General features: G+C 41.9%; 1 protein-coding gene across 1 annotated transcript; it reads right to left on the reverse strand.

Annotated features, from left to right (window-relative positions):
- Nucleotides 1-2,667: 2,667 nt before the first annotated feature.
- On the reverse strand, nucleotides 2,668-25,875 carry hnf4b (hepatic nuclear factor 4, beta). The gene is made up of 10 exons (XM_063012680.1): nucleotides 25,431-25,875; nucleotides 19,992-20,169; nucleotides 17,466-17,560; nucleotides 11,249-11,352; nucleotides 8,856-9,008; nucleotides 8,584-8,671; nucleotides 6,947-7,099; nucleotides 6,310-6,546; nucleotides 4,694-4,813; nucleotides 2,668-3,132 (listed from the first exon to the last, which is right to left on the reverse strand). Exons 1-10 carry the CDS (start codon nucleotides 25,543-25,545, stop codon nucleotides 3,017-3,019), a joined length of 1,359 nt encoding a protein of 452 aa, XP_062868750.1. The 5' UTR covers nucleotides 25,546-25,875; the 3' UTR covers nucleotides 2,668-3,016.
- Nucleotides 25,876-27,490: the final 1,615 nt, after the last annotated feature.

Raw genomic sequence — 27,490 nt, forward strand, 5'->3', positions numbered from 1 at the left:
TGCTTCAGAATGTCACAGTACATGTTGGAATTCATGTTTCCCTCAACGAACCGCAGCTCCCCAGTGCCGGCAACACCCATGCAGCCCAAGACCATGATGCTACCACCACCATGCTTGACTGTAGGCAAGAGACAGTTGTCTTGGTACTCCTCACCAGGGCGCCGCCACACATGCTGGACACCATCTGAGCCAAACAAGTTTATCTTGGTCTTGTCAGACCACAGGGCATTCCAGTAATCCATGTTCTTCGACTGCTTGTCTTCAGCAAACTGTTTGCGGGCTTTCTTGTGCGTCAGCTTCCTTCTGGGATGACGACCATGCAGACCCCCCACTTCTTTAACCTCTGCAGCAATGCTGGCAGCACTCATGTGTCTATTTTTTAAAGCCAACCTCTGGATATGACGCAGAACACGTGGACTCAACTTCTTTGGTCGACTCTGGCAAGGCCTTTTCCGAGTGGAACCTGTCCTGGAAAACCGCTGTATGACCTTGGCCACCGTGCTGTAGCTCAGTTTCAGGGTGTTACCAATCTTCTTATAGCCCAGGCCATCTTTGTGGAGAGCAACAATTCTATTTCTCACATCCTCAGAGAGTTCTTTGCCATGAGGTGCCATGTTGAATATCCAGTGGCCAGTATGGAAGAATTGTACCCAAAACACCAAATTGAACAGCCCTGCTCCCCATTCACAAGTGGGACCTTGACACATGACACCAGAGAGGGACAACGACACATTTGGGCACAATTTGGACATATTCACTGTGGGGTGTACTCACTTATGTTGCCAGCTATTTAGACATTAATGGCTGTGTGTTGAGTTATTTTCAGAAGACAGTAAATCTATACTGTTATATAAGCTGTACACTGACTACTCTAAGTAATATCCAAGTTTCATTTCTATAGTGTTGTCCCATGAAAAGATATAATGAATTATGTGAGGGGTGTACACATTTTTGTGAGATACTGTAAATTAGCAACTAAAGAATTAGGGCCACCCAGACCAAATTTAAACATCAAGCAAGTATCTACAAAGGGGGGGGAAATCATATACTAAGTTACAAGTAAATTACAAGTAAGTAATGTAATTTTTAAATTGTGAATTGTAATTGCACTTATTGTATCTCCCCAATTGTTTAATTGTACTTCTTTATTCATTGCACATCAGCCCCGATGCCAATCTTTATTCTGGATCTGCTGCACCTAAAATAAAATGCTATCTGATGAAGAATGAATTAAACTGTTAGTGAGAAGGCTTTACTTAATTTTATGATTAATGGTAAAGCTGGTCTCTCTCCATGTTCAAAGTTATTTGTGAGGACAAACTGACAGATGACTTAAGATGTTAATTATTTAAGCTTTAATTTACCCATTGAACGGGTCACCTTGGCCATCATCGCAACAATTGCCCCCCCTGAGAGATTTGGCAGGAGCCGCCACTGCCTGAATGTCATGAATGTAACCAAAGTGTGTAAAACATGGTGTTAAAATCGTAATAAATAATACAACTCTTTTGGGCAGCACAAGTATAAAATAAACACTGCTTAGTCAGAAGGAGGGTTATTTCTCTGTTTGCACACTGGAGTTTCTCCTAACCAAACTTGCCAAATAATGTGCTTTGCTTTATGCACAGAGAGACAGTATATTTGAAACAGGAAAGGCCTTTTCCAAACTTAGTTTCTTGGTGAACCATGAACCCTCTGCCCTGCAAATACCTTTGTTCCTGCCACATCACCGTACAATGCAATAAACAATTACAATCATAACCTGTAATACAATAAAACTTTACTCTCATATCTGTCAATATTTTACTAGCAATTTTTTTTACCTGTTAGTCATGTATGCATACATAAAAAATGCTGGTAATTGAGGAAACATAAGTGTAGATTGAGTCTGCTTGTATTTTTAGAAGAAAGGGTCATGGACAATCAGCGCAAAGTTATCTTAATGACCTAATCAATATGATTAATTTATATCCTGATGCTTGATGTCTATCATACTGATTGTGCCTCTATGTGCAGGATGTGACAAATCACTGATAAGTTTAATAAGTATTGAAATAAAACGAATCACTTAATATGGTAGCACAATGCTAATATGAGAATGACTATAGTTTTAGAGGGCTTTGTATCATGAATCCAGCCTCTGTGTGCTCCTGCTGGAGCTCCTGTGCACCTGCCATGCCCACCTTTCTAGGAGCACATGGTTGAAGAGTGTTTGTTTAGGGTGATGAGCCAATGCCCCTTTTATGATTGGTCCCCTCTACTAATTAGCCCCAGCTGCCCCTCATCTGAGGGTATTTAAGAGGGAGCTGGGGAACAGTCTTTGAAGACTATTTTGCCTTGCTTTTGTTTAGCCTTGTCTAGCTCTGTTTAGCCCAGTTTAGCTCTGTCTAGTCCTGTCTAGATCTTTTTTAGCTTAGGGTATAGTATAAGCATAGCATTGTTTGTGTGTAATTAGTTTAGATTAGCATTAGTGTTAGCATTAAGCTTAGTTCCTCTGTGTTTAGCTTTAGCAGTCTTAACATTGTTTGTGTGTGTGTCTTGTTCTAACCTGTTTTGTGTCCTTTATTATTATTAAATATCTTTTGTTATACATCTCTGCGTGTGTCCCTTAGACAAAGGTGTTTGCGTTCCAGTCATTTAGAGAGAAAAGAACTATTGCAGGAATCCTTGAAATCTTAAGACTGACAGTATGTCAATATTTATTAAGGTGTAATAGTAAGGTGTTTGATACAGATCTATCATTTATCTGTACAGCCTTAAACAACAAGTTAAAAAATGAGTTGACACATCATCTACATAAAATGAACCTCTGCATATTTTAAATGCAATATTACTGTTCTTCGCTGACTTTAAAATATTGGAAAAAATTGGAATTGGATAATGGGTGTCAACTTTTGCATAATACAGTGTCTGTATTTACTGTGACTAGAATCTGCCATCTAATGTACACTGTATAGTATATGACAATGATGCTCAGTGAGTAGATAATGTCAAGTGTGAGTATCTTCAGTTGTATCTAGAGACATGTGTGGACGGCAGGCTTGGAGAGGCAGTTGTCAATATCCAGTGGCATTTCTGAAGCTTGCCCATGTGCGTACAGCTGGGTGCCAGGCTGTGAGGAGAGCAAGGAATCTAGAGAGAAGAGAGAACACTGTGTTTAACACTGTAAATAAAATCCAATGACCTACGGCCATGCAAAACATGGAACAGAACTTCAGCAAAAGAGACAAAAATATTGGTCTTACTGAGCGTCTATATCACTCCTACTAGTTTGTTGGGTAAAATTTGAGTCAAAGTCATATTTTTCCATTTAAAGACCTAGAGAAAATATTTAGGCAGGGTGAAGTTTGCACCAGTCACATGTGTTGTTTGGAAGCTGGTTCATTAGCAACTATTAAGTCAGCTTGCCAGTTCACTATGTGCTTAAATTATCTACTTAATTAATTTTGGCTATAATAGTAGTGAATAAATAATGCTCTTGTTGCAGTGCCTGTGTGAGATTCAGTACACCTTGTACATTTAAAGGTCACATCATTGGCCCAAATCAACCCACAACTCAACTGACTGGAAACACCCGTGTACTCATGATTTGGCTAAACCAACATCACTCCAGTCCGTGAATCTAAGTAATAAGTTAAATATTCCAATAAACAAGCAGTTAAACACACTGGTGTTCGTTATGTGGCTGATTTTATGCACATGCTATTATTATTATTATTATTATTAGTAGTATTATTATTATTATTATTATTATTATTATTATTATTATTATTATTATTATTATTATTATTATTATTATTATTATTCATCAGTAGTAGCGGTATAGATTAGTAATGCAGCATATTTTCTTGTAAGCAAAACAACAACAAAATATAGTTATATATTTTATTATAACCCATCTGATTGGTAGGTGAGTCCACCCCCTCTCCCCCATGATCAAGATTCCACTTCCAAAAAGTGTCAACTTGTCACTGACACGAGAATTGTGAGGTGCCAAGAGAATTAAGAGAGAAGGATTTATTTACAGAAGATGAGTGCACGGAAGACAAGTGATATTTGGATGCATTTTCATGCAGTAAATCAATCGCAATCAAGATGTCAGTACAAGTGACTCAAGTAAACCGGATCACATTACTAAGTGACTCAGATTAACCCGAGTATCATAACTGCTGTTCAATAAGCAACTGAAAAAATTATACAATTTAAAACTTTATTCCACTGATTTTATACAAGGGATATTAAAAACATTTTCCACACTTTTATGTTTTCACTGGAAACAGTGAGGGTAGGAGGAGTAGTAATTGGTCGTGTCTGAGAGGCCGAGAGAGAGCTTATAGTCCGGATTTAGCGCCATCTGATTTCCACCTTTTTGGACCGCTTAAAGAAGCTTTAAAGGGGAAGAAGATTTTCATGTGATGATTATGTGAAAGCAGCGGTGCATCAGTGGCTACACGCTCAACCAAAAACAGTTTTTGCTGATGGCAGTGAAAAGTTGGTACAACGCTAGGAAAAATGCATTTGAAGGTGATTATGTAGAAAAGAGATATATAGTAAATAGAGTTAAAAAAGTGCAGAAACTTTTTGAAGAACCCTTATATCATTACTTTAACCTGACCTTTTGGGCATACTTTAAATATCTTAATCAATTTTTAATTTCAGTAAAAGGCATATTTTTTATAAAAAGGTTACCTACAGGTTGGTACAGGTAGAATAACCGATGTGAGGTTAGGCAGTGAGACGTGGTCTGGCTGTGTGTTCCCGTGCAGAACTGCTTCTGGAGCTGGGCTGAAACTCAGCACTTCCGAATTTAAGCCTGCAACGAATTACAGAGGTCAATTCATTGTCTACATTTTGACACCCAGCCAGTTATTTAAATAGCCAATTAACAAAAATATTCTTTCTAGTAGGCTGATGTGCGCAGATGTGAACAGATAGCTGTAGTAGGAGTAATAGGAGCTGGAGTCTATTATTATTAAACATAAAATATTTAAACTCTTTGATCTTAAGCCACAATCAAGGTTTTATTAAAATAAACCACTTATCCTTTCCCAAACCTTTTTATTAGTTTTAAATCTCTGGATTTTTTTAAGTGGACAAGATACATACATTATGACCACCTTCCTAATTTTGTGTTGGTCCCCCTTTTGCTGACCCATCAAGACATGTACTACACTAGACCCCTGAAGGTGTGATCTGGCACCAAGATTTTAGCAGCAGATCCTTTAACTCCTGTAAGTTGTGAGGTGGGCCTCCATGGATATGACTTGTTTGTCCAGCACATCCCCCAGATGCTCGATTGGATTGAGTTCTGGAAAATTTGCAGGCCAAGTCAACACCTCAAACTTGTTGTTGTGCTCCTCAAACCATCCCTGAAGCATTTTTTGCTTTGTGGCAGGGTGCATCATCCTGCTGAAAGAGGTCACAGCCATCAGGGAATACCGTTTCCATGAAAGAGTGTACATGGTCTGCAACAGTGGTTAAGTAGGTGGTACGTGTCAAAGTAACATCTACACGGATGGAAGGACCCAAGGTTTCCCAACAGGACATTGCCCGAAGCATCACACTGCTGGCACACTCTGCTGGCTTGCCTTCTTCCCATAGTGCATCCTGATGCCATGTGTTCCCCAGGTAAGCGTTGCACACGTGATGTAAAAGAAAACGTGATTCATCAGACCAGGCCACCTTCTTCCATTGCTCCGTGGTCCAGTTCCGATGCTCACATGCCCATTGTTGGTGCTTTCGGTGGTGGACAGGGGTCAGCATGGGCACCCTGACTGGTCTGTGGCTATGGAGCCCCATATGCAACAAACTGTGATGCACTGCGTGTTTGGACATCTTTCTATCAGAACCAGCATTAACTTCTTCAGCAATTTGAGCTACAGTAGCTCGTCTGTTGGATCGGACCACACGGGCCAGCCTTTGCTCCCTACGTGCATCAATGAGTCTTGGCCGCCCATGACCCTGTCGCCGGTTTACCGGTTTTAAATGATTTCTGTCACTATAATGTTGTGTTCAGATTTGATGACACAAAACGCTGATGGATAGTTGATTATGTGCCTTTACTTGTGTTGGCTTGTGAAGAGGTAGGTGCATGTATTTATTTTCTTATCCTTTCCATTCATTTTTGCACCAAGTTTCCAAACTCTCCCCTCAGTATTTTGGAAATGTGGTTTGGAGGACTCTGTAATGGCTGTGTCTTTAACTGAAAATACTAGTCTGGTAACCTTTGCCCTAAATAAAACCCCTAAACATTTAAACGGACCCTGGATTTAACAGCAGGTGTTATGCATATGTGCTGACATCTGGTACCTGTAGCTGACTCTCCCAGCAGCATCTCCTGCAGTAGGCTGTCCATATTGGCCTCTCCCAGGAGCCGGGCCAACTGGAGCTGCTCCACCATGTGCAAGGCCATGCTCTGTAACGGGGGCAGGAGCAACAGCAGCTCTCCGAAGCGTCCACGCTGCTCACAGGTTGCTTCATCCAGCAACACATGGGCTTGGAACCTCAGCCTGCGCACCATCTGAGAACACTCCAGCCCTGGGCAGTCTGTTGGAGTCCCAAAACACACCCAAGACAGATGAAGCACACAGATACTGAGAAGCTGCATGAGGTCTACTGCTAAGCATTACCAAATGCTTGACCGTGACACGATTTGTATATTGAAAATTTAAAGCATAAAATGAGCTGCTGTGTGAGTTTATGTAAGCGGTTCTCTCAGACAGAACCTGACAGTCCTCAGCTGTTTGGCTGGACTCTCCTACTGACCTGGCTCGGCTAATCAAACCTTATGGTCCAGAAATCTCCTACCTTTGCCAGACCCTTGACAGATAATAATAGTTTTCCACTGGACACCATAAACCAGGGTGTTTAAACTAGAAGGAATACGCTAAAGACAATGTTTTGGAAAAATGTGGTAATGGGCACATGACATTAACCTTTGACTGACCTGGGGCGAAGAAGATGATGGCTTTTAGACAAGCAAACTCTGTGTCAGTGATGTCCAGCTCTCTCAGGGGCCTGACCAGTTCCTCCAGCACACGCCCTGCAATTTTGGACATCTCCCGCTCCGGGCCACTCACGGGAATAATGAAATTATTGCCTGAGAGAAGAGATAACTGTCATTTGTAATGTTTTTGATCGAATGTGACATCACAAAACTAATAGCACAACTTTCAATTGTCCTGCTATGCTTTCTTTAGTGTGTAATGCACATGGGGTTAGAATTTAAAGGCTGCATTCCGCATGCGTAGTACGACTAATGCCAAGTTCACACTATACGACTTTCCAAGTCGTGGACGATAAGATCACAAAATACCATAAAGCTTGTGTGTGTGCTGATGTATTCGGAAACTATATTATGCCCCTGTCACATGTTTTTACACTCCTTCCCTGGGTTTCCCCTCACCCCGTATCTTGCATTCTCATTGGCTGTAGTTCCACATAGCACTCGCTGCCACTCGCAACCTGCTCACAACGCCTCCTTTCACATTACACGATTTTGAGTCTGCAACAGGTCCAGATATTTAACATACTAGATATTTTTCTTGAGTCGCCGAGACTCGGTAAGCTGATCGGATAGAGTTGTTGAACAGTTCACACATAGCGATCGAGAGCCGAGTTTTGATCCCCGATGAAATGCTGAGTTGCCAATAAGCGAAAGTCAGGGCAAAAATCGTGTAGTGTGAACTAGGCATTACTGCTAACAGCCTAACATCTGAAATATCCCTGACCGTGACATGAGGGGTTTTGGTCTGTTAGTCCTGGATTCTGTAAAGTTGCTTTGAGACAATGTCTATTGTAAAAAGCGCTATATAAATAAAGTTGACTTGACATCACACACCCTTTTGGCCAAAATTAATAGTATAAACTGAATCCTATAAGAAAATAATTAACGAAGCAGTTAATAAAATCTTGGATTTTGGATATCACTTAAAGAATATAGTTTTCAGTTTAAAAAACAATAAATTTTTTGATACTGAGCTTTTTCGCGGGCTCTCCTGTATTTTGGGGTCACCACAGTGGATCAGGTCCACATACCAGACTTGGCACAGTATTCATGCCGGATGTCCCTCCTGATGCGACCCTACTGTTTTTATCCAGGCTTGGGACCAACACTCTAAAGGTTGACCTTCCAATGTGTAGGCTATTATGGCCAAAACCCAACCCCCCAAACATTAGCCTATTATGTCAATGCAGATGTCTGACAGGCCGATAGCACCGCTGAGATTTGAACCCTTGGTCTTAGAATGGATAGGGTACTCAAAATCATCCTGCATTTTAGTATTAGGTATAAAAATCATAAATATACATACCAATACTCACACAAAGCAGATATTCGTTTAGTCTAAACTGTAGACATATATTGATACTAAATATTGATATTGGGGCCAATGCTGTCCTAAAACACTATATTAGATTAAATTTGCCACATTTCTCACTCACATCCTTTGAAATATCTCATTTTGGTAAAGGCACATCTTGTATGTACAGAATTACATCTCATTTATGGCAAGGATGTGGACATTGTATTAGTATCGTAAACAGCCAATGCTCAGACCGTATCGTTCAGAAATCTATACTTACCTAGCAAGATGACGTCATTGTAGGGAAGTGAACGACGAGCCACTCCAAGGATGAGGTGCTCAGCAGAGTGAGTTCGTAACAGGCATACCTACATGTAATAATCACACAAGCAAATAAATATTTATTCATATATATTTACCCATCTGTAATTAGTGTAAAAGCAGCCAAGAATGCAGATTACATAAATGCTAGATGTGCTAGATATCTAGCCTAACCATGTAACTGAGATGGAAGATAAATCAACAGGTCAAAGAAACACAAATATGGCATACCCTGTCCTCCACAGATAGCTCACAGAACTCAGGGATGTGTTTTGCCCATTCCACCAGGAGGAGCAGCTGCTGCTTTATGGATTCGCACACATCAGCTGGGCGTGCAATCTTCTTATTGCTAATGTTACACACTGCGGGAGCCAGGGGGGAGTACTGCGTAAAGCCCAAATACAGTGGGTTACCATCAGCAATTACAACATATGATGACAACAACTAACCTATTGTTAACTGGAGCATAAATCAGTTTTTTATTTCATTTTCATCAACCGATTTATCCTGGACAGGGAACCACCAGCCACCCCCAGACATTGGCAATTAAGTCTGTGTAGACAGTAGGCTGGCCAGTAGCGTGATGTCTTTCGTAATAGACCGCTGTCCAACTAGAACACTACTTAAATCAACTTTATAATATAAATTATACACAGTTTCCAAAAAATAAACCTTTGTACCTTTGCCCATATTTTGCTACAGCGGTAACACTGTTTCACAGTGTATGCTTCCAGCTTTGAGGCAACAGTCTGGCAAAGGTCCTTCACTGTTCCAAAGAAATGATTTGGGGAGTTTGGTGTGGAGAAACAGTGAACTAAACAAACACTGCTGATGATTTGTGATGAGCACTGATTGCGAGCCGGATCTTCAACATCATTGCCTGGCCTAAAAATTTGTCCTTTTGATTAAATGGTCCAATATTTCTACAGAAACACTTTAATATGTTGTGAAAAGCCTTCTCAAAAGAGTGGAGGCTGTTAGGGTGCATTCACGGCTGTGCCTTTGTTTTTTTATGGACTGTGGCGCAATTTTGCTGCATTGCACTCAAAGTCTTTGACCTTTTCACAGCGCCCCCAATGAGACGAACTGTTTGATACAATGTGGTAAAAGCGACCCAGTGACCTATTGTTTTAAAACAACACCCAAGAAACCACTGGTTGTAGCCTAGTGGTTAAGGTACTGGACTAGTAATCAGACGGTCGCTGGTTCAAACCCCACCTCTGCCAGGTTGCTGCTGCTGGGCCCTTGAGCAAGGCCCTTAACCCTCAATTGCTCAGACTGTATACTGTCACAGTACTGTCGCTTTGGATGAAGCTGATTCTCACAATTTCTCAGCATCCCGAGCTACAACACAAGTTTAAAAGTGAAACAGTGAGGAAAATACAGCTAAACACAGATCAGGTGGTGCTATTCATCTCAAATTCGCTCCAGCCCTGAGCAAAGTGGCAATTTGTGTCGAGACTTGTAGCGAGCAAAGCGCAAAATGCTTCTCATGTGAATGTGTCCTTGTGTCATGTGAGTTGCAAGAGAGACCACTATTAATGACACTGGTTTTAAAATAAGATACTATTGTCCTCATAGTATAACAGATGGTGCAGAAGGTTAGTCTAGTACACAGAAGGTTGCTTCTGCTTCTGAAGGTTCAAACCCCACCACTGCCAGGTTGCCATTGTTGGGCCCTTGAGCAAGGCCCTTAACCCTCAATTGCTTAGACTGTATAATGTAAGTCGCTTTGGATAAAGGCGTCTGCTAAATGCTGAAAATGTAATGTAAAATGTAAATGCAGGATTAGGTATGAGCTTGTTGTGATATAAGTTGAACCTGAGTCTCTATTTATTTCCTTGGCTGCTCCCGTTAGGGGTCGCCGGCAGATCGTGATCTGCATGATTGATTTGGCACCGTTTTTACTTCCTGACACAACCCTCCCTATTTATCCGGGCTTGGGACCGGCACTACAATGCACTGGTTTATGTATCCTAGTGGCTAGGTACCTATAGGACAATTCAGTGTCTCCAATTAGCCTGACTGCATGTTTTTGGACTGTGGGAGGAAACCCATGCAGACACAGGGAGAACATGCAAACTCTGCATAGAAAGGACCCGGACCGCTCCACCTGGGTATCGAACCCAGGACCTTCTTGCTGTGAGGCGACAGTGCTACCCATTAGCCACGTGCCGCCCATAAGTTGAACCTGAGTAGACCTTCTCATAATCTTGTGTGGTCTGTGTATAACAATTAGATCTCAATCTGTCTGTGCACTGCTCAGATAAAAAGACACACATGTGAACTAGACCCTGATGGGAAACATCCCACACTGATTTTATGCCTCATTAGTCAATCTTTCAATTAGTTTGCTTAGTGCTCTTTATGTGGATGCCTGGTTATTACATGCATAAACCCCACTAAAATCTGGCATCAGTTCTAAGCTTATCCACTTTAATTAAATAGACTCTGATTATCTGGAGTCCTGAGGCAATTCCACTGTTTACAGACGTAACCAGAAGCAGAGAACAGCCCTAAAAGCTGCTTCTTTTTCAGCTCTTAAATCATGATTTGGTATAATCAAGTCATTTTCTAGTGTTTCAGTAAAACAAACAAATGAAATTAGATGTTGTGTTATCTACCTGATGTGTGCTCTCCTCTGCTTTCAGTAATACGCCGATGGTCAGTGTGCCGACTCCCTGGCCTTCTCTACGGCAGCTGATTCTGTCTCGCTCATTCTGCACGGCTGAGTTAAACAAAAGAGACATCCAAATCTTAGGGCCATAATCCTTGGCTGGTTTTCTTTTTTTTATCATTAATGTATCCGAGTAAATAAAATGAAAAATGCAAATAATATAAAAATGCAGTGTTCCTTACATTTACTTTGACGTTTATTTGATTGCAGACAGGATGAACCTGAGATATTTCATGTTTTGTCTGCTCAACTTCATTTCATTTGTTAATATACCTCCATTCCTGCATTTAAGGGCTGCAACACATTTAAAAAAAAAGTTGGGACGGGGGCAATTTAGGGCTGGTAATGAGTAAAAAGCAATTTGGTAAAAAGCAGCATCCAGGAAAGGTTGAGTCTTTGATGAGCAAAGATGATCAGAGGATCTCCAGTTTGTCAACAAATGTGTAAAAAAATGATTGAAATGTTTAAAAACAATGTACCTCAAAGAAAGATTGGAAGGGATTTGCATATTTCTCCCTCTACAGTGCATAATATCATTAAACGATTCAAGAAATCTGGAGGAATTTCAGTGCGTAAAGGCCAAGGACGCAAGCTTAAGCTGAACGCCCGTGATCTTCGATCCCTCAGACGGCACTGCATCAAGAACCACCACTCAACAATAGCTGATATAACCACATGGGTAAGGGATTACTTTGGCAAACCTTTGTCAAGCACTACAATACAGAGTTACATGCACAAATGCCACTTAAACCTTTACTGTGCAAAAAAGAAGCCTTATGTTAACCATGTCCAGAAGCGGCGTCAACTTCTCTGGGCTCGGAGGCATCTAGGATGGACCATCACACAGTAAAAACGTGTATTGTGGTCAGATGAATCAGCATTCCAGGTCCTTTTTGAAAAAAATGGATGCTGTGTGCTCTGGACCAAAGACGAAAAGGACCATCCAGACTGTTAGTCCAAAAGCCAGGGTCTGTCATGGTATGGGGCGGTGTCAGTGCCCTTGGTAAAGGTCATTTACACTTCTGTAATGGCAGCATTAATTGAGATCTTAGAGCAACATATGCTGCCTTCAAGATGTCATCTTTTCCAGGGACGTCCATGCATTTTTCAACAAGACAATGCAAAACCACATGCTGCACACATTACAAAGGCATGGCTGTAGAAGAAGAGGGTACGGGTACTGGACTGGCCTGCCTGCGGTCCTGACCCGTCCCCAATAGAGAATGTGTGGAGAATTTTGAAAGGAAAAATGCAACAACAACGACCCAGTACTGTTACACATCTTAAGACGTGTTTGCAGGAAGAATGAGACAAAATAAAAGCTGAAACACTAAATCACTTGGTCTCCTCAGTGCCAAAACATCTTTTAAGTGTGGTGAAAAGGAATGGCAACATTACAAAGTGGTAAATGCTTTACTGTACCAACTTTTTTTTGGAATGTGTTGCAGGACTGATGCTGGAATGTTGAGCAGATAAAACATGAAATTTCTCAGGTTCATCCTGTCTGCAATAAAATTGCAAGGCATCATTAAACTGGCATGTGGGAGGTGAGATAAACTTCACTTGACATGGGTGTTCTAACACTGGAGACTCATGGATTTCTTTACCCATATTTCCAAGAAGGTTTTAGGATTTATTGAACACATCTGATTTGAATTAAAATATTGATTCGATGAACTATGAATAGAGCTGGAAAAACTGTGTAGAAAGTATTTCATAAATGACATACCACACTGCCAGATCTTTAGCAGAGGTTGAGGTATTAGGTGACTGAATAGTTTCTATGTTTTCTATGTTTCTAGTTTTCAATGGTTTCTATGGATCTATGTTTTCCCCTCTATGTTTACTCAAAAAAAAACAAGAGGATTTCCCTGAAAACTAATAGCCATTCCGTGGAATTGTAGTCACCTATAGAGATAACGGTCAAAATGCTCCAAGCACGACAGTAATTTAATAGAATTCTGTAGGGAAATATTTTGTATTCTGTTGAATGACCAACATATATTTTGTGTCAAACTCTGGGTTCTAAAAATCTAACCAAAATCTTTTCCACACTTAATAATTTATAAACTTTAGATAAGCAGCTATTATAAAATAACATTCTACCGGACAGTTTTCCTCAGACATGCTTTAGTAATCATTTGACTATGCTCAGGCATGTTAATTATTGATTTGAAAACATATGCTTGGCATTTGTTTATGTTCTGATGTGTTTATCTCACTGTCTTATCAGTAGCAACCAAAGATTGATAAGACTTGGCCTAGACAATCACAGATAACATGTTATTTATTCAGTCCTCCTATCACTATTATAAAAGTATACACTGATCAGCCATGACATTAAAACCACCTCCCTGTTTCTACACTCACTGTCAATTTTATCAGCTCCACTTATAATATAGAAGCACTTTGTAGTTCTACAATTACTGACTGTAGTCCATCTGTTTCTCTACATGCCTTTTTAGCCTGCTTTCACCCTGTTCTTTAATGGTCAGGACCCCAACAGAGTAGGTATTTTTTGGGTGTTGGATCAATTTCAGCACTGCAGTGACACTGACATGGTAGTGGTATGTTAGTGTGTGTTGTGCTGGTATGAGTGGATTAGTCTCACTCACTGTCCACTCTATTAGACACTCCTACCTAGTTGATCCACCTTGTAGATGTAAAGTCAGAGACGATCGCTCATCTATTGCTGCTGTTTGAGTTGGTCATCTTCTAGACCTTCATCAGTGGTCACAGGACGCTGCCCACAAGGCGCTGTTGACTGGATATGGTTTTGGTTGGTGGACTATTCTCAGTCCAGCAGTGACAGTGAGGTGTTTAAAAACTCCATCAGCGCTGCTGTCTTATTCACTCATACCAGCACAACACACACTAACACACCACCACCATGTCAGTATCACTGCAGTCCTGAGAATGATCCACCACCTAAATAATACCTACTCTGTGGTGGTCCTGTGGGGGTCCTGACCATTGACGAACAAGGTGAAAGCAGGCTAATGTATATGCAGTATATGTACAGTATGTATGTATGTAAGTGTTTATATATACAGTATATATATATATATATATATATATATATATATATACAGTGTATCACAAAAGTGAGTACACCCCTCACATTTCTGCAAATATTTTATTATATCTTTTCATGGGACAACACTATAGACATAAAACTTGGATATAACTTAGAGTAGTCAGTGTACAGCTTGTATAGCAGTGTAGATTTACTGTCTTCTGAAAATAACTCAACACACAGCCATTAATGTCTAAATAGCTGGCAACATAAGTGAGTACACCCCACAGTGAACATGTCCAAATTGTGCCCAAAGTGTCAATATTTTGTGTGACCACCATTATTATCCAGCACTGCCTTAACCCTCCTGGGCATGGAATTCACCAGAGCTGCACAGGTTTCTACTGGAATCCTCTTCCACTCCTCCATGATGACATCACGGAGCTGGTGGATGTTAGACACCTTGAACTCCTCCACCTTCCACTTGAGGATGCGCCACAGGTGCTCAATTGGGTTTAGTCCATCACCTTTACCTTCAGCTTCTTCAGCAGGGCAGTTGTCATCTTGGAGGTTGTGTTTGGGGTCGTTATCCTGTTGGAAAACTGCCATGAGGTCCAGTTTTCGAAGGGAGGGGATCATGCTCTGTTTCAGAATGTCACAGTACATGTTGGAATTCATGTTTCCCTCAATGAACTGCAGCTCCCCAGTGCCATTAACACTCATGCAGCCCAAGACCATGATGCTACCACCACCATGCTTGACTGTAGGCAAGATACAGTTGTCTTGGTACTTCTCACCAGGGCGCCGCCACACATGCTGGACACCATCTGAGCCAAACAAGTTTATCTTGGTCTCGTCAGACCACAGGGCATTCCAGTAATCCATGTTCTTGGACTGCTTGTCTTCAGCAAACTGTTAGCGGGCTTTCTTGTGCGTCAGCTTCCTTCTGGGATGACGACCATGCAGACCGAGTTGATGCAGTGTGCGGCGTATGGTCTGAGCACCGACAGGCTGACCTCCCACGTCTTCAACCTCTGCAGCAATGCTGGCAGCACTCATGTGTCTATTTTTTAAAGCCAACCTCTGGATATGACGCCGAACACGTGGACTCAACTTCTTTGGTCGACCCTGGCGAAGCCTGTTCCGAGTGGAACCTGTCCTGGAAAACCGCTGTATGACCTTGGCCACCATGCTGTAGCTCAGTTTCAGGGTGTTAGCAATCTTCTTATAGCCCAGGCCATCTTTGTGGAGAGCAACAATTCTATTTCTCACATCCTCAGAGAGTTCTTTGCCATGAGGTGCCATGTTGAATATCCAGTGGCCAGTATGAGAGAATTGTACCCAAAACACCAAATTTAACAGCCCTGCTCCCCATTTACACCTGGGACCTTGACACATGACACCAGGGAGGGACAACGACACATTTGGGCACAATTTGGACATGTTCACTGTGGGGTGTACTCACTTATGTTGCCAGCTATTTAGACATTAATGGCTGTGTGTTGAGTTATTTTCAGAAGACAGTAAATCTACACTGCTATACAAGCTGTACACTGACTACTCTAAGTTATATCCAAGTTTCATGTCTATAGTGTTGTCCCATGAAAAGATATAATGAAATATTTGCAGAAATGTGAGGGGTGTACTCACTTTTGTGATACACTGTATATACAGTGTATCACAAAAGTGAGTACACCCCTCACATTTCTGCAGATATTGAAGTATATCTTTTCATGGGACAACACTGACAAAATGACACTTTGACACAATGAAAAGTAGTCTGTGTGCAGCTTGTATAACAGTGTAAATTTATTCTTCCCTCAAAATAACTCAATATACAGCCATTAATGTCTAAACCACCGGCAACAAAAGTGAGTACACCCCTAAGAGACTACACCCCTAAATGTCCAAATTGAGCACTGCTTGTCATTTTCCCTCCAAAATGTCATGTGATTTGTTAGTGTTACTAGGTCTCAGGTGTGCATAGGGAGCAGGTGTGTTCAATTTAGTAGTACAGCTCTCACACTCTCTCATACTGGTCACTGAAAGTTCCAACATGGCACCTCATGGCAAAGAACTCTCTGAGGATCTAAAAAGACGAATTGTTGCGCTACATGAAGATGGCCAAGGCTACAAGAAGATTGCCAACACCCTGAAACTGAGCTGCAGCACAGTGGCCAAGATCATCCAGCGTTTTAAAAGAGCAGGGTCCACTCAGAACACACTCGCGTTGGTCGTCCAAAGAAGCTGAGTGCACGTGCTCAGCGTCACATCCAACTGCTGTCTTTGAAAGATAGGTGCAGGAGTGCTGTCAGCATTGCTGCAGAGATTGAAAAGGTGGGGGGTCAGCCTGTCAGTGCTCAGACCATACACCGCACACTACATCAAATTGGTCTGCATGGCTGTCACCCCAGAAGGAAGCCTCTTCTGAAGTCTCTACACAAGAAAGCCCGCAAACAGTTTGCTGAAGACATGTCAACAAAGGACATGGATTACTGGAACCATGTCCTATGGTCTGATGAGACCAAGATTAATTTGTTTGGTTCAGATGGTCTCAAGCATGTGTGGCGGCAATCAGGTGAGGAGTACAAAGATAAGTGTGTCATGCCTACAATCAAGCATGGTGGTGGGAATGCCATGGTCTGGGGCTGCATGAGTGCAGCAGGTGTTGGGGAGTTACATTTCATTGAGGGACACATGTGTACTCACTTGTGATACACTGTATATGTGTGTATATACTGTATATACTGTATATGTATGTTTATATATATATGTACCAGTATATATATATATATATATATATATATATATATATATATATATATATATATATATAAATATGTATATACTGTATATATACAGTATATACAGTATATGTGTGTGTTTTTCTCCATTTTCTTCCAATTTAGTGTGGTCAATTTTTCTTCTGCTGCTCGGGATCCATGATTTTTTGCAGTTGAGGAGGGTATATTGCTGCTCACGTCTCCTCCAATCATATAATGAAGTCGATAAGTAAAAACACTGGGAATCTTTTCTTTGCATTTTTATCAGAATTAAGAGAGTAGAATCTACAAAACACAGATTATTCTTTTTTATTGTATTTTACAAAACGCCCTACAATTAATTCTCATTTTATTGAGCTCCTCACCTTCTTTCCTCATGCCAGCCCTGAAGCATTTGCGTAGCCTGCAGTATCGACACTGGTTTCTCTTGTCTTTGTCCACCACACACTGCCTGCTGAACCTTCACATTAACACACATACACATTCAGCAGAACAATAGATGATGGTTCTTAGCTCAAGTGCTTAGTAAAGAGGTGGGTCTTAAATCATATTTGAAAGACAGTGAAGGACTCAGATGTTTAAACAGACAGGGGAAGTTTAGTTCCACCACTTATGCCAAGTTCACACTACACGACTTTCCAAGTCGTCAGGTCGCTGTACAGTTCACACTACACGACTGAATCTCTTGCACTCGGGAGTCTTTCAGTCGGTGTATATTTCACACTACACGACTGATCGGCAATAGGGGCTTTCACATTACACGATCCATCACCAACTGGAATCACAGGCGAGCTTCTCTGGTCTCCTTTTTTTTCTTCTTTACAAAGACACACGTGAGAAGTGACGAGGGTTTTAATGACACCACGTCCAAAAATGCACGTCAGCAAGTAGCGAGTGATCAAAGTGTTTGTGGTCTGATGTGCAGCGTAAAATCAAAGAGGAAAAATAAATGAATCTGAGTGGATTTGGCAACACAAACAGTATATGGCTTGTTCTGTAGTAAAGTGGATGTTAATTAATAATTTTGTAATGCAGCGTGGGTGTTATGTTTTGTAGAGGACGATCAAATCAGAAATACTACGTGTGTGTGCCGGTGTATCCTGATATAAACTATATCCTCTTCTGCATTTCCCTTCACGCTGTATCCTGCGTTCTCATTGGCTGTTCGACATGTCACTCATTCCCAGTTGCCCATCTGAGATCAGATATCTGACGTGCTAGAAATCTCGATCCGGTCGCCGAGCGGTCGGCGAGCCGGTCGGGTCGAGTTGTTGGATAGTTCACACTTAGCGACTGAGAGCCGAGTTTTGATCGCCGAGTGAACGCTGAGTTGCTCCCGACCCGGAAAATCAATCACCGACCAGTCGCCGAGCGAAAATCAGGGCAAAAATCGTGTAGTGTGAACTAGGCATTAGGTGTCAGTACAGAGAACAGCCCTGATGCGTGTTTTCCTTGAGTTCTGGGTGGAGGATCAAGACGAGCAAGACTTGTGGCTCGGAGGTTGTGTGGTACAGAGCTCAAATCTTACAAATTTTAATTCATAACTCTCACTCTTATTCTATTGAGGGTTTTTTTTTTTTTTAAATAAAAATATGGAACCAATTCCTTGTCAGTGATTACTATAGCTGTGGCATCTTTGTGACTTCTTTGTGACACTCTCCACAGTTAAGCACACTTTATATTGCCAGCTCTTACACTTTTTGTGAGCATAAGAACTGACCAAAGACCATTAGAACTGACCAAACGCCAGTCTTACCAGTTGCAAATTTAGAATAATGTATAAAAAGTATTGGGCATAAAGCATATACAGTGTAAGTATGAGATGCAACCCTTGAGAACCCCTGACGTAGAGGTGTGGTGTGCAAAAAAAGAAACCAACTGAAAGTCACTGACTCACTTAACCTCTTATCCAATTAGGGTCGTGTGTGTGTGTGTGTGTGGGGGGGGGGGGGTTGCTGGAGCCTGTCCCAGCTTTTCAATGGGCACAAGGCACACAGTAACACTCTGGATGGGGTGCCAGTCCATCGCAGGGCAGACACACATACACACACCCATTTACCTATAGGGCAATTCAGTGTCTCCAATTAACCTCACTTGCATGTTTTTGGACTGTGGGAGGAAACCGGAGCACCCAGAGGAAACCCACGCAGACAGGGAAGAACATTCAAACTCCGCACAGAAAGGACCTGGACCACTCCGCCTGGGGATCGAACCCAGGACCTTCTTGCTGTGTGGCGACAGTGCTACCCCCAACTGATACTTGTGAGTTTAATTAGCAAAAACCATAAATGTCCGGTTTCAAAGCAGGGGTTCTTTTCTTGCATGGCATCCTCTAAGCTTGCCTGACTGCGGACAGTTCCATCCTTGTTCTAACAGCAGGCGGCACAGTGGCTCGTCTTCTCACAGCAAGAAGGTCTGTGTTCAATTTTCAGACGGAGGGGTTCAGGTTCGTTCTGTGTGGAGTTTGCATGTTCTCCCTGTGTCTGTGTGGGTTTCCTCCCACAGTCCAAAGACGTAGTCAGGATAATTGGAGATATTAAGTTGTCCATGACTGTGTTTGACATTAAACTTGAACTGATGAATCTTGTGTAACCAGTAATTACCTGTCCTGTCATGAATGTAACCAAAAGTGTGTAAAACATGACATTAAAATCCAGCATTAAATTTCAGCAGCTGGATAACATCTGTCCATCCAGACAAGTTTCCTTTCAATACAAAGTAATCGCTTTGGTTTTCTTTCTGACCTTGGCAAGACACCACTGTTCCATAAGTGTTTTAAGTGTAGCCAAATTAGTGTTTTTTATTTTTGACCCAGCTAAGTTTCCCTCACCAGTGTATAGCAATATTGAATTCAGCTGTATGATGTAGTTTCAGTTATGACTTACTCTTACCTGCATGTGTAGGCATGGTTCTTGCGGACGCTCCGTCTGAAAAAGCCCTTGCAGCCGTCACAGCTTGAAGCACCGTAGTGTTTTCCGGTAGCCTTATCGGCGCAGATGGAGCAAAGGCTGCTGCTGGCCTGGGGCAGCCCAGCTGAGGCTACAGGTGAAGGCTCAGGCCTCAGTAGCTCTGTCATATAAAATGCATATTGCATTTGGTAGATTGGTAATGGGTTATATACTGAATTTTAAGTGAGTTAGAATGATAACACTAAGGTTATCTGTGGGATGTATTTACATGGCTTGGTATGATTTATTCATTAATATACACCGATCAGCCATAACATTAAACCACCTCCTTGTTTCTACACTCACTGTCCATTTTTTCAGCTCCACTTACCATATAGAAGCACTTAATAGTTCTACAATTACTGACTGTAGTCCATCTGTTTCTCTGCATGCTTTGTTAGCCCCCTTTTACCCTGTTCTTCAATGGTCAGGACCCCCACAAAGTAGGTATTATTTGTGACACTGACATGGTGGTGGTGTGTGAGTGGATAAGACACAGCAGCGCTGCTGGAGTTTTTAAACACCTCACTGTCACTGCTGGACTGAGAATAGTCCACCAACCAAAAATATATCCAGCCACAGTGACCACTGATGAAGGTCTAGAAGATGACCACCTCACACAGCAGCAATAGGTGAGTAATTGTCTCTGACTTTACATCTACAAGGTGGACCAACTAGGTAGGGGAGTCTAATAGAGTGGGCAGTGAGTGGACACTGATCAACACACACTAACACACCACCACCATGTCAGTGTCACTGCAGTGCTGAGAATGATCCACCACCTACATTAAACCTAATTTGTGGTGGTCCTGTGGGGGTCCTGACCATTGAAGAACAGGGTGAAAGCAGGCTAAAAATGTAAATAGAGAAATACAGTGTATCACAAAAGTGAGTACACCCCTCACATTTCTGCAAATATTTCATTATATCTTTTCATGGGACAACACTATAGACATGAAACTTGGATATAACTTAGAGTAGTCAGTGTACAACTTGTATAGCAGTGTAGATTTACTGTCTTCTGAAAATAACTCAACACACAGCCATTAATGTCTAAATGGCTGGCAACATAAGTGAGTACACCCCACAGTGAACATGTCCAAATTGTGCCCAAATATGTCGTTGTCCCTCCCTGGTGTCATGTGTCATGGTCCCAGGTGTAAATGGGGAGCAGGGCTGTTAAATTTGGTGTTTTGGGTACAATTCTCTGATACTGGCCACTGGATATTCAACATGGCACCTCATGGCAAAGAACTCTCTGAGGATGTGAGAAATAGAATTGTTGCTCTCCACAAAGATGGCCTGGGCTATAAGAAAATTGCTAACACCCTAAAACTGAGCTACAGCATGGTGGCCAAGGTCATACAGCGGTTTTCCAGGACAGGTTCCACTCGGAACAGGCTTCGCCAGGGTCGACCAAAGAAGTTGAGTCCACGTGTTCGGCGTCATATCCAGAGGTTGGCTTTAAAAAATAGACACATGAGTGCTGCCAGCATTGCGGCAGAGGTTGAAGACGTGGGAGGTCAGCCTGTCAGTGCTCAGACCATACGCCGCACACTGCATCAACTCGGTCTGCATGGTCGTCATCCCAGAAGGAAGCTGACGCACAAGAAAGCCCGCAAACAGTTTGCTGAAGACAAGCAGTCCAAGAACATGGATTACTGGAATGCCCTGTGGTCTGACGAGACCAAGATAAACTTGTTTGGCTCAGATGGTGTCCAGCATGTGTGGCAGTGCCCTGGTGAGAAGTACCAAGACAACTGTATCTTGCCTACAGTCAAGCATGGTGGTGGTAGCATCATGGTCTTGGGCTGCATGAGTGTTGCTGGCACTGGGGAGCTGCAGTTCATTGAGGGAAACATGAATTCCAACATGTACTGTGACTTTCTGAAACAGAGCATGATCCCCTCCCTTCGAAAACTTGGCCTCATGGCAGTTTTCCAACAGGATAACGACCCCAAACACAACCTCCAAGATGACAACTGCCTTGCTGAGGAAGCTGAAGGTAAAGGTGATGGACTAAACCCAATTGAGCACCTGTGGCGCATTTTCAAGTGGAAGGTGGAGCAGTTCAAGGTGTCTAACATCCACCAGCTCCGTGATGTCATCATGGAGGAGTGGAAGAGGATTCCAGTAGCAACCTGTGCAGCTCTGGTGAATTCCATGCCCAGGAGGGTTAAGGCAGTGATAATAATGGTGGTCACACAAAATATTGACACTTTGGGCACAATTTGGACATGTTCACTGTGGGGTGTACTCACTTATGTTGCCAGCCATTTAGACATTAATGACTGTGTGTTGAGTTATTTTAAGAAGACCAAAAATCTACACTGCTATACAAGTTGTACACTGACTACTCTAAGTTATATCCAAGTTTTATTTCTATAGTGTTGTCCCATGAAAAGATATAATAAAATATTTGCAGAAATGTGAGGGGTGTACTCACTTTTGTGATACACTGTAGATGGACTGCAGTCAGTAATTGTAGTCGCCTACCCTAATATATGATAAAGACAATATTAATCCAGCCATATCTTTGTTCCCCACCCCCTCACCAGTGCCTATAGTTAGTACCAAAACAGCAGTAAGTAGTATAGTATAGACTTTTGCCTGGGTATTACATTTCTTTAATAGGGCGGCACGGTGGCTGAGTTGGTAGCACTGTCGCACAGGTGGGACGGTCTGGGTCCTTTCTGTGCAGAGTTAGCATGTTCTCCCCATGTCTGCGTGGGTTTCCTCCGGGTGCTCCGGTTTCCTCCCACAGTCCAAAAACATGCGGCCAGGCTAATTGACACTGAATTGTCCTATAGGTATCTAGCCGCTAGGAGGCATAAACCAGTGCATTGTAGTGCCGGTCCCAAGCCCGGATAAATAGGGAGGCTTGTGTCAGGAAGGGCATCCGGCATAAAAGCTCAATAATGCGGATCATGATCCACCGGCGACCCCTAATGGGAGCAGCCGAGGAAATAGAGGGAAATAGAGATTACATTACAGTGTCTCCAATTAACCTGACTGCATGTTTTTGGACTGTGGGAGGGAACCGGAGATCCCGGAGGAAACCCAGGCAGACACGAAGAGAACATGTCATTTGGGGATTGAACCCAGGACCTTCTTGCTGTGAGGTGACAGTGCTGGCATATTAAAAAGTCATTCTGCTGCAATACAATAGTGATTTGAATAACTGTGTAGTCTGGTTTTTCTTCTCTATCATTGCTCACATATTTAAATATAAGGTAAATATACGGAGCGTCCAGCTGCTGCATCATTCACTGACATGCGGTTTTGCAAAAATGTTAGAAATCAGTGAAAGGAAAATGATATAGATATAGTTATACTTTATTTGTCATATATACATATACAGTTGTACAGTACAATGAAATTCTTTCTTCGCATATCCCAGCTTGTTTGGAAGCTGGGGTCAGAGCGCAGGGTCAGCCACCTTACGGCGCCCCTGGAGCAGACAGGGTTAAGGGTCTTGCTCAAGGACCTAACAGTGGCTGCATAGCAGAGCCTGGATTTGAACCACCAATCTTCCGGTTGATAGCCCAAAGCTCTACCCACTAGGCTACCACTGTCCCCTAAAAAAATACGGGACAACAAGAGTCCACGGCTGACACCAATGAAGTGTCTATAATTAAAAGACAGAGAAGTTTGCCTTTTGCTTATATAATGACGTTATGATTAAAGCTTATAGTCTCTGGCTTATCAGTCTACTTTTTCACTTGCTCATAGACACTATCACTTTTAACTTAAATTACATGAGCAAATATGTACAGATTATTAAACTTGTAGATAAAAACAACAACAAAAAGACTGTAAAGTTCACACACAACATTTTTTGATTAGATTTTAATCAAAGGATACATTATTTGGATTAACTTTACCTTGTTACACCCTGTCACTGCTCTGTTTTGACATCAACTCTTCTTAATGTATGTAAATTACACACATAGAAGAATTAAAAGGCAAGAATTAAATTCTGTGTGCATTTTGAGTTCAGTATTGAATTAAGTGATTACAATGCTTCCCTGCTCGCTATGCTTTTAAAGGACAGCCAAAAGACGCATCTCACTAAGTGCCAAAGAGTGGTCCTGATTCAGCAGAACCGTCTTTTAATGATAGCAGAAAATGAGATTATATAGTAAACCATGCATAGCAAGAAGCAATCGAGCCTTTTTAAGCTTTTAAAGACTTAGAGCGAGATACAGATAGAACAAGTTTTAACATTTTGTGACACCCAGGGGGGAGATGCAAGGTATAAAAAAATGACCTAAAATCTTTAAACTGTATGAGAGGTTGCATTTGATGGTTGCCAACAGCATGGTGTACTTGCTCAGTGACTCTAAAAGTCCAAATTCCTCAACTGTGGGCGTACAGACATACTATAAACAGTGTAAAACCTCAAACATGTGATGTTTAGTTAGTGTTTTAGATAGATAGACAGACAGCTAGAAAGAAAGATGGACAGATAGACAGAGGCAGATAGAGAGACAGACAGATAGAGAGATAGATAGAAAGATAGATAGACAGACAAACAGGCAGATAGATATAAAGATAGGCAGACAGGCAGATAGATAGATAGATAGTTCTACAATTACTGACTGTAGTCCATCTGTTTCTGTTCAATGGTCAGGACTCTCCCAGGACCACCACAGAGCAGGTATTATTTGGGTGGTGGGTCATTCTCAGCACTGCAGTGACACTGACATGGTGGTGGTGTGTTAGTGTGTGTTGTGCTGGTATGAGTGGATCAGACACAGCAGTGCTGCTGGAGTTTTGAAACACCTCACTGTCACTGCTGGACTGAGAATAGTCCACCAACCAAAAATATCCAGCCAACAGCGCCCCGTGGCGCCACTGATGAAGGTCTAGAAGATGACCAACTCAAATAGCAGCAATAGATCAGCGATCGAGTCTGACTTTACATCTACAAGGTGGACCAACTAGGTAGGAGTGTCTAATAGAGTCCACAGTGAGTGGACACGTTATTTAAAAACTCCAGCAGTGCTGCTGTGTCTGATCCACTCATACCAGCACAACACACACTAACACACCACCACCATGTCAGTGTCACTGCAGTGCTGAGAATGATCCACCACCTAAATAATACCTGCTCTGTAGCGGTCCTGTGGGGGTCCTGACCATTGAAGAACAGGGTGAAAGCAGGCTAAAAAGTATGTAAAGAAACAGATAGACTACAGTCAGTAATTGTATAACTACAAAGGGCTTCTATAGGGTAAATGGAGCTGATAAAATGGACAGTGAGTGTAGAAACAAGGAGGTGGTTTTAATGTTATGGCTGATTGGTGTATGTAAGCACAATGAACTCCACACTATAAACCACAGTGGACTACTTTATGATAAATAAGATGTACTGTATACCTGTGTCCACTGGCAGCACTCTCAGACTGTCAAACTCCAGCATGGTGTAGCTCGGGTCCAGGGTCACTGTGTAGTCCGTAGTGCCCAGGTCCAATACACCTTCTGAGATCTTCATGTTATCCTAAATCCTAAATCACCCAGTATGGATAATACGTAGCACTCAGCTTTCTATCACTCAGAAACTGGAATAGAAACCTCACCAAGGCTTCCTTACTTAGTATCCTTTCCCTCTGACTCACTGAATCACCATTCGTTCAGTTCAGGTGACTCAGGATCTTTTCCACTGCTTCCTCCAGGTTGTGGTACAGTTTTAATCAGACCTCAAGGCCTTCTTTTCCTGGTTAGCCCGGTCCTCGGCTGTAAATGGATTGCTTACAGGAACAAAACTACAATACACCGCCTTTTAAAAACGGTTCTATTCCAAAGTGATTCCGATAGCAAGAAGCTGAGATTTACCCCTGTGTTAATCTGTTTGCTATGTTCTTATCAGTGCAGAGAGAATCATAAAGGGGAGGGATCTGTCAGGTAAACATGACTTAATCAGCGATAGAAAATAGTAATAGATCTAAAAATTTCGACTCAATTTATTTTGTATCCTGCTTTTAATTACAGCATATGCTCTAATCTATAAGAATGATAGATTTAAAGAGTACACTTTCAGTTGTGACCACAAAACCATTGGTACTTGGTGTATTGCTTTGCCTGTTTTTTTTTTTTTTTTTAAAGATTTGACCTTTGCTCTGTGCTGTGTTTGTTATCAGGCAGTATTGATTAAAGACAAAATGATAACATGCCACCGCTTGCTGACCGTTTTCTTGTTTTATTTAAACAAATTACGCAATCAGCACTACTGTCAGCACAAAAATGATCATTTACAAACTGTATTTTGGGTTCACTTAGGTTGTCTTTGAAGAAAGAAGAAATTTAGAAGGCTTGCTTGTACTAGTAATCAAAAGGTAATTGGTTCAAGCCCCACCACTGCCAGGTTGCCACTGTTGAACCCTTGAGCAAGGGCCTTAACCCTCAATTGCTTAGACTGTGTACTGTCACAGTAATGTACATCAATCAGCCATAACATTAAAACCACCTCCTTGTTTCTACACTCACTGTCCATTTTATCAGCTCCACTTACCATATAGAAGCACTTTGTACTTCTACAATTACTGACTGTAGTCCATCTATTTCTCTACATACTTTTAGCCTGCTTTCACCCTGTTCTTCAATGATCAGGACCCTTCACAGAACTATCACAGAGCAGGTATTACTTAGGTGGTGGATCATTCTTAGCACTGCAGTGACACTGACATGGTGGTGGTGTGTTAGTGTGTGTTGTGCTGGTATGAGTGGATCAGTGTCCACTCACTGTCCACTCTATTAGACACTCCTACCTAGTTGGTCCACCTTGTAGATGTAAAGTCAGAGACGATCGCTCATCTATTGCGGCTGTTTGAGTTGGTCATTTTCTAGACCTTCATCAGTGGTTACAGGATGCTGCCCACGGGGAGCTGTTAACTGAATATTTTTGGTTGGTGGACTATTCTCAGTCCAGCAGTGACAGTAAGGTGTTTAAAAACTTCATCAGCGCTGCTGTGTCTGATCCACTCATACCAGCACAACACACACTAACACCACCACCACCATGTCAGTGTCACTGCAGTGCTGAGAATGATCCACCACCCAAATAATACCTGTTCTGTAGTGGTCCTGTAGGGGTCCTGACCATTAAAGAATGCAGAGAAACAGATGGACTACAGTAATTGTAGAACTACAAAGTGCTTCTATATGGTAAGTGGAGCTGATAAAATGGACAGTGAGAGTAAAAACAAGGAGGTGGTTTTAATCTTATGGTTGATCAGTGTATATTAAAATGACTATACATGTATAATCAATTGTTTATGACATAAAGGGCGTTCTCCCTAAACTTATGAGGGTCGTATGTTAAACAGCGTTGTCTGTGGAGTTCAGATATGAACTGGATCTCTTATTAATGTCCTTTATTTTTAAGAGCACAAATTCCCAGACATCTATAAATGTATCTGGCTCAAAGAGGAAAGAGCAGA

Source organism: Trichomycterus rosablanca, chromosome 17 (genome assembly GCF_030014385.1).
Source record: "Trichomycterus rosablanca isolate fTriRos1 chromosome 17, fTriRos1.hap1, whole genome shotgun sequence".
NCBI lineage: Eukaryota > Metazoa > Chordata > Actinopteri > Siluriformes > Trichomycteridae > Trichomycterus > Trichomycterus rosablanca.

What these genes read in the sequence shown, in the direction of transcription:
- hnf4b (XM_063012680.1), bottom strand. Translation starts at nt 25,545, where the DNA reads ATGAAGATCTCAGAAGGTGTATTGGACCTGGGCACTACGGACTACACA. An exon ending in GGCTGGCATGAGGAAAGAAG is followed by an intron (nt 11,353 to 17,465) that starts GTGAGGAGCTCA and finishes TGTTTAACTCAG; the next exon opens with CCGTGCAGAATGAGCGAGAC. An exon ending in AGCTATCTGTGGAGGACAGG is followed by an intron (nt 8,672 to 8,855) that starts GTATGCCATATT and finishes TATTACATGTAG; the next exon opens with GTATGCCTGTTACGAACTCA.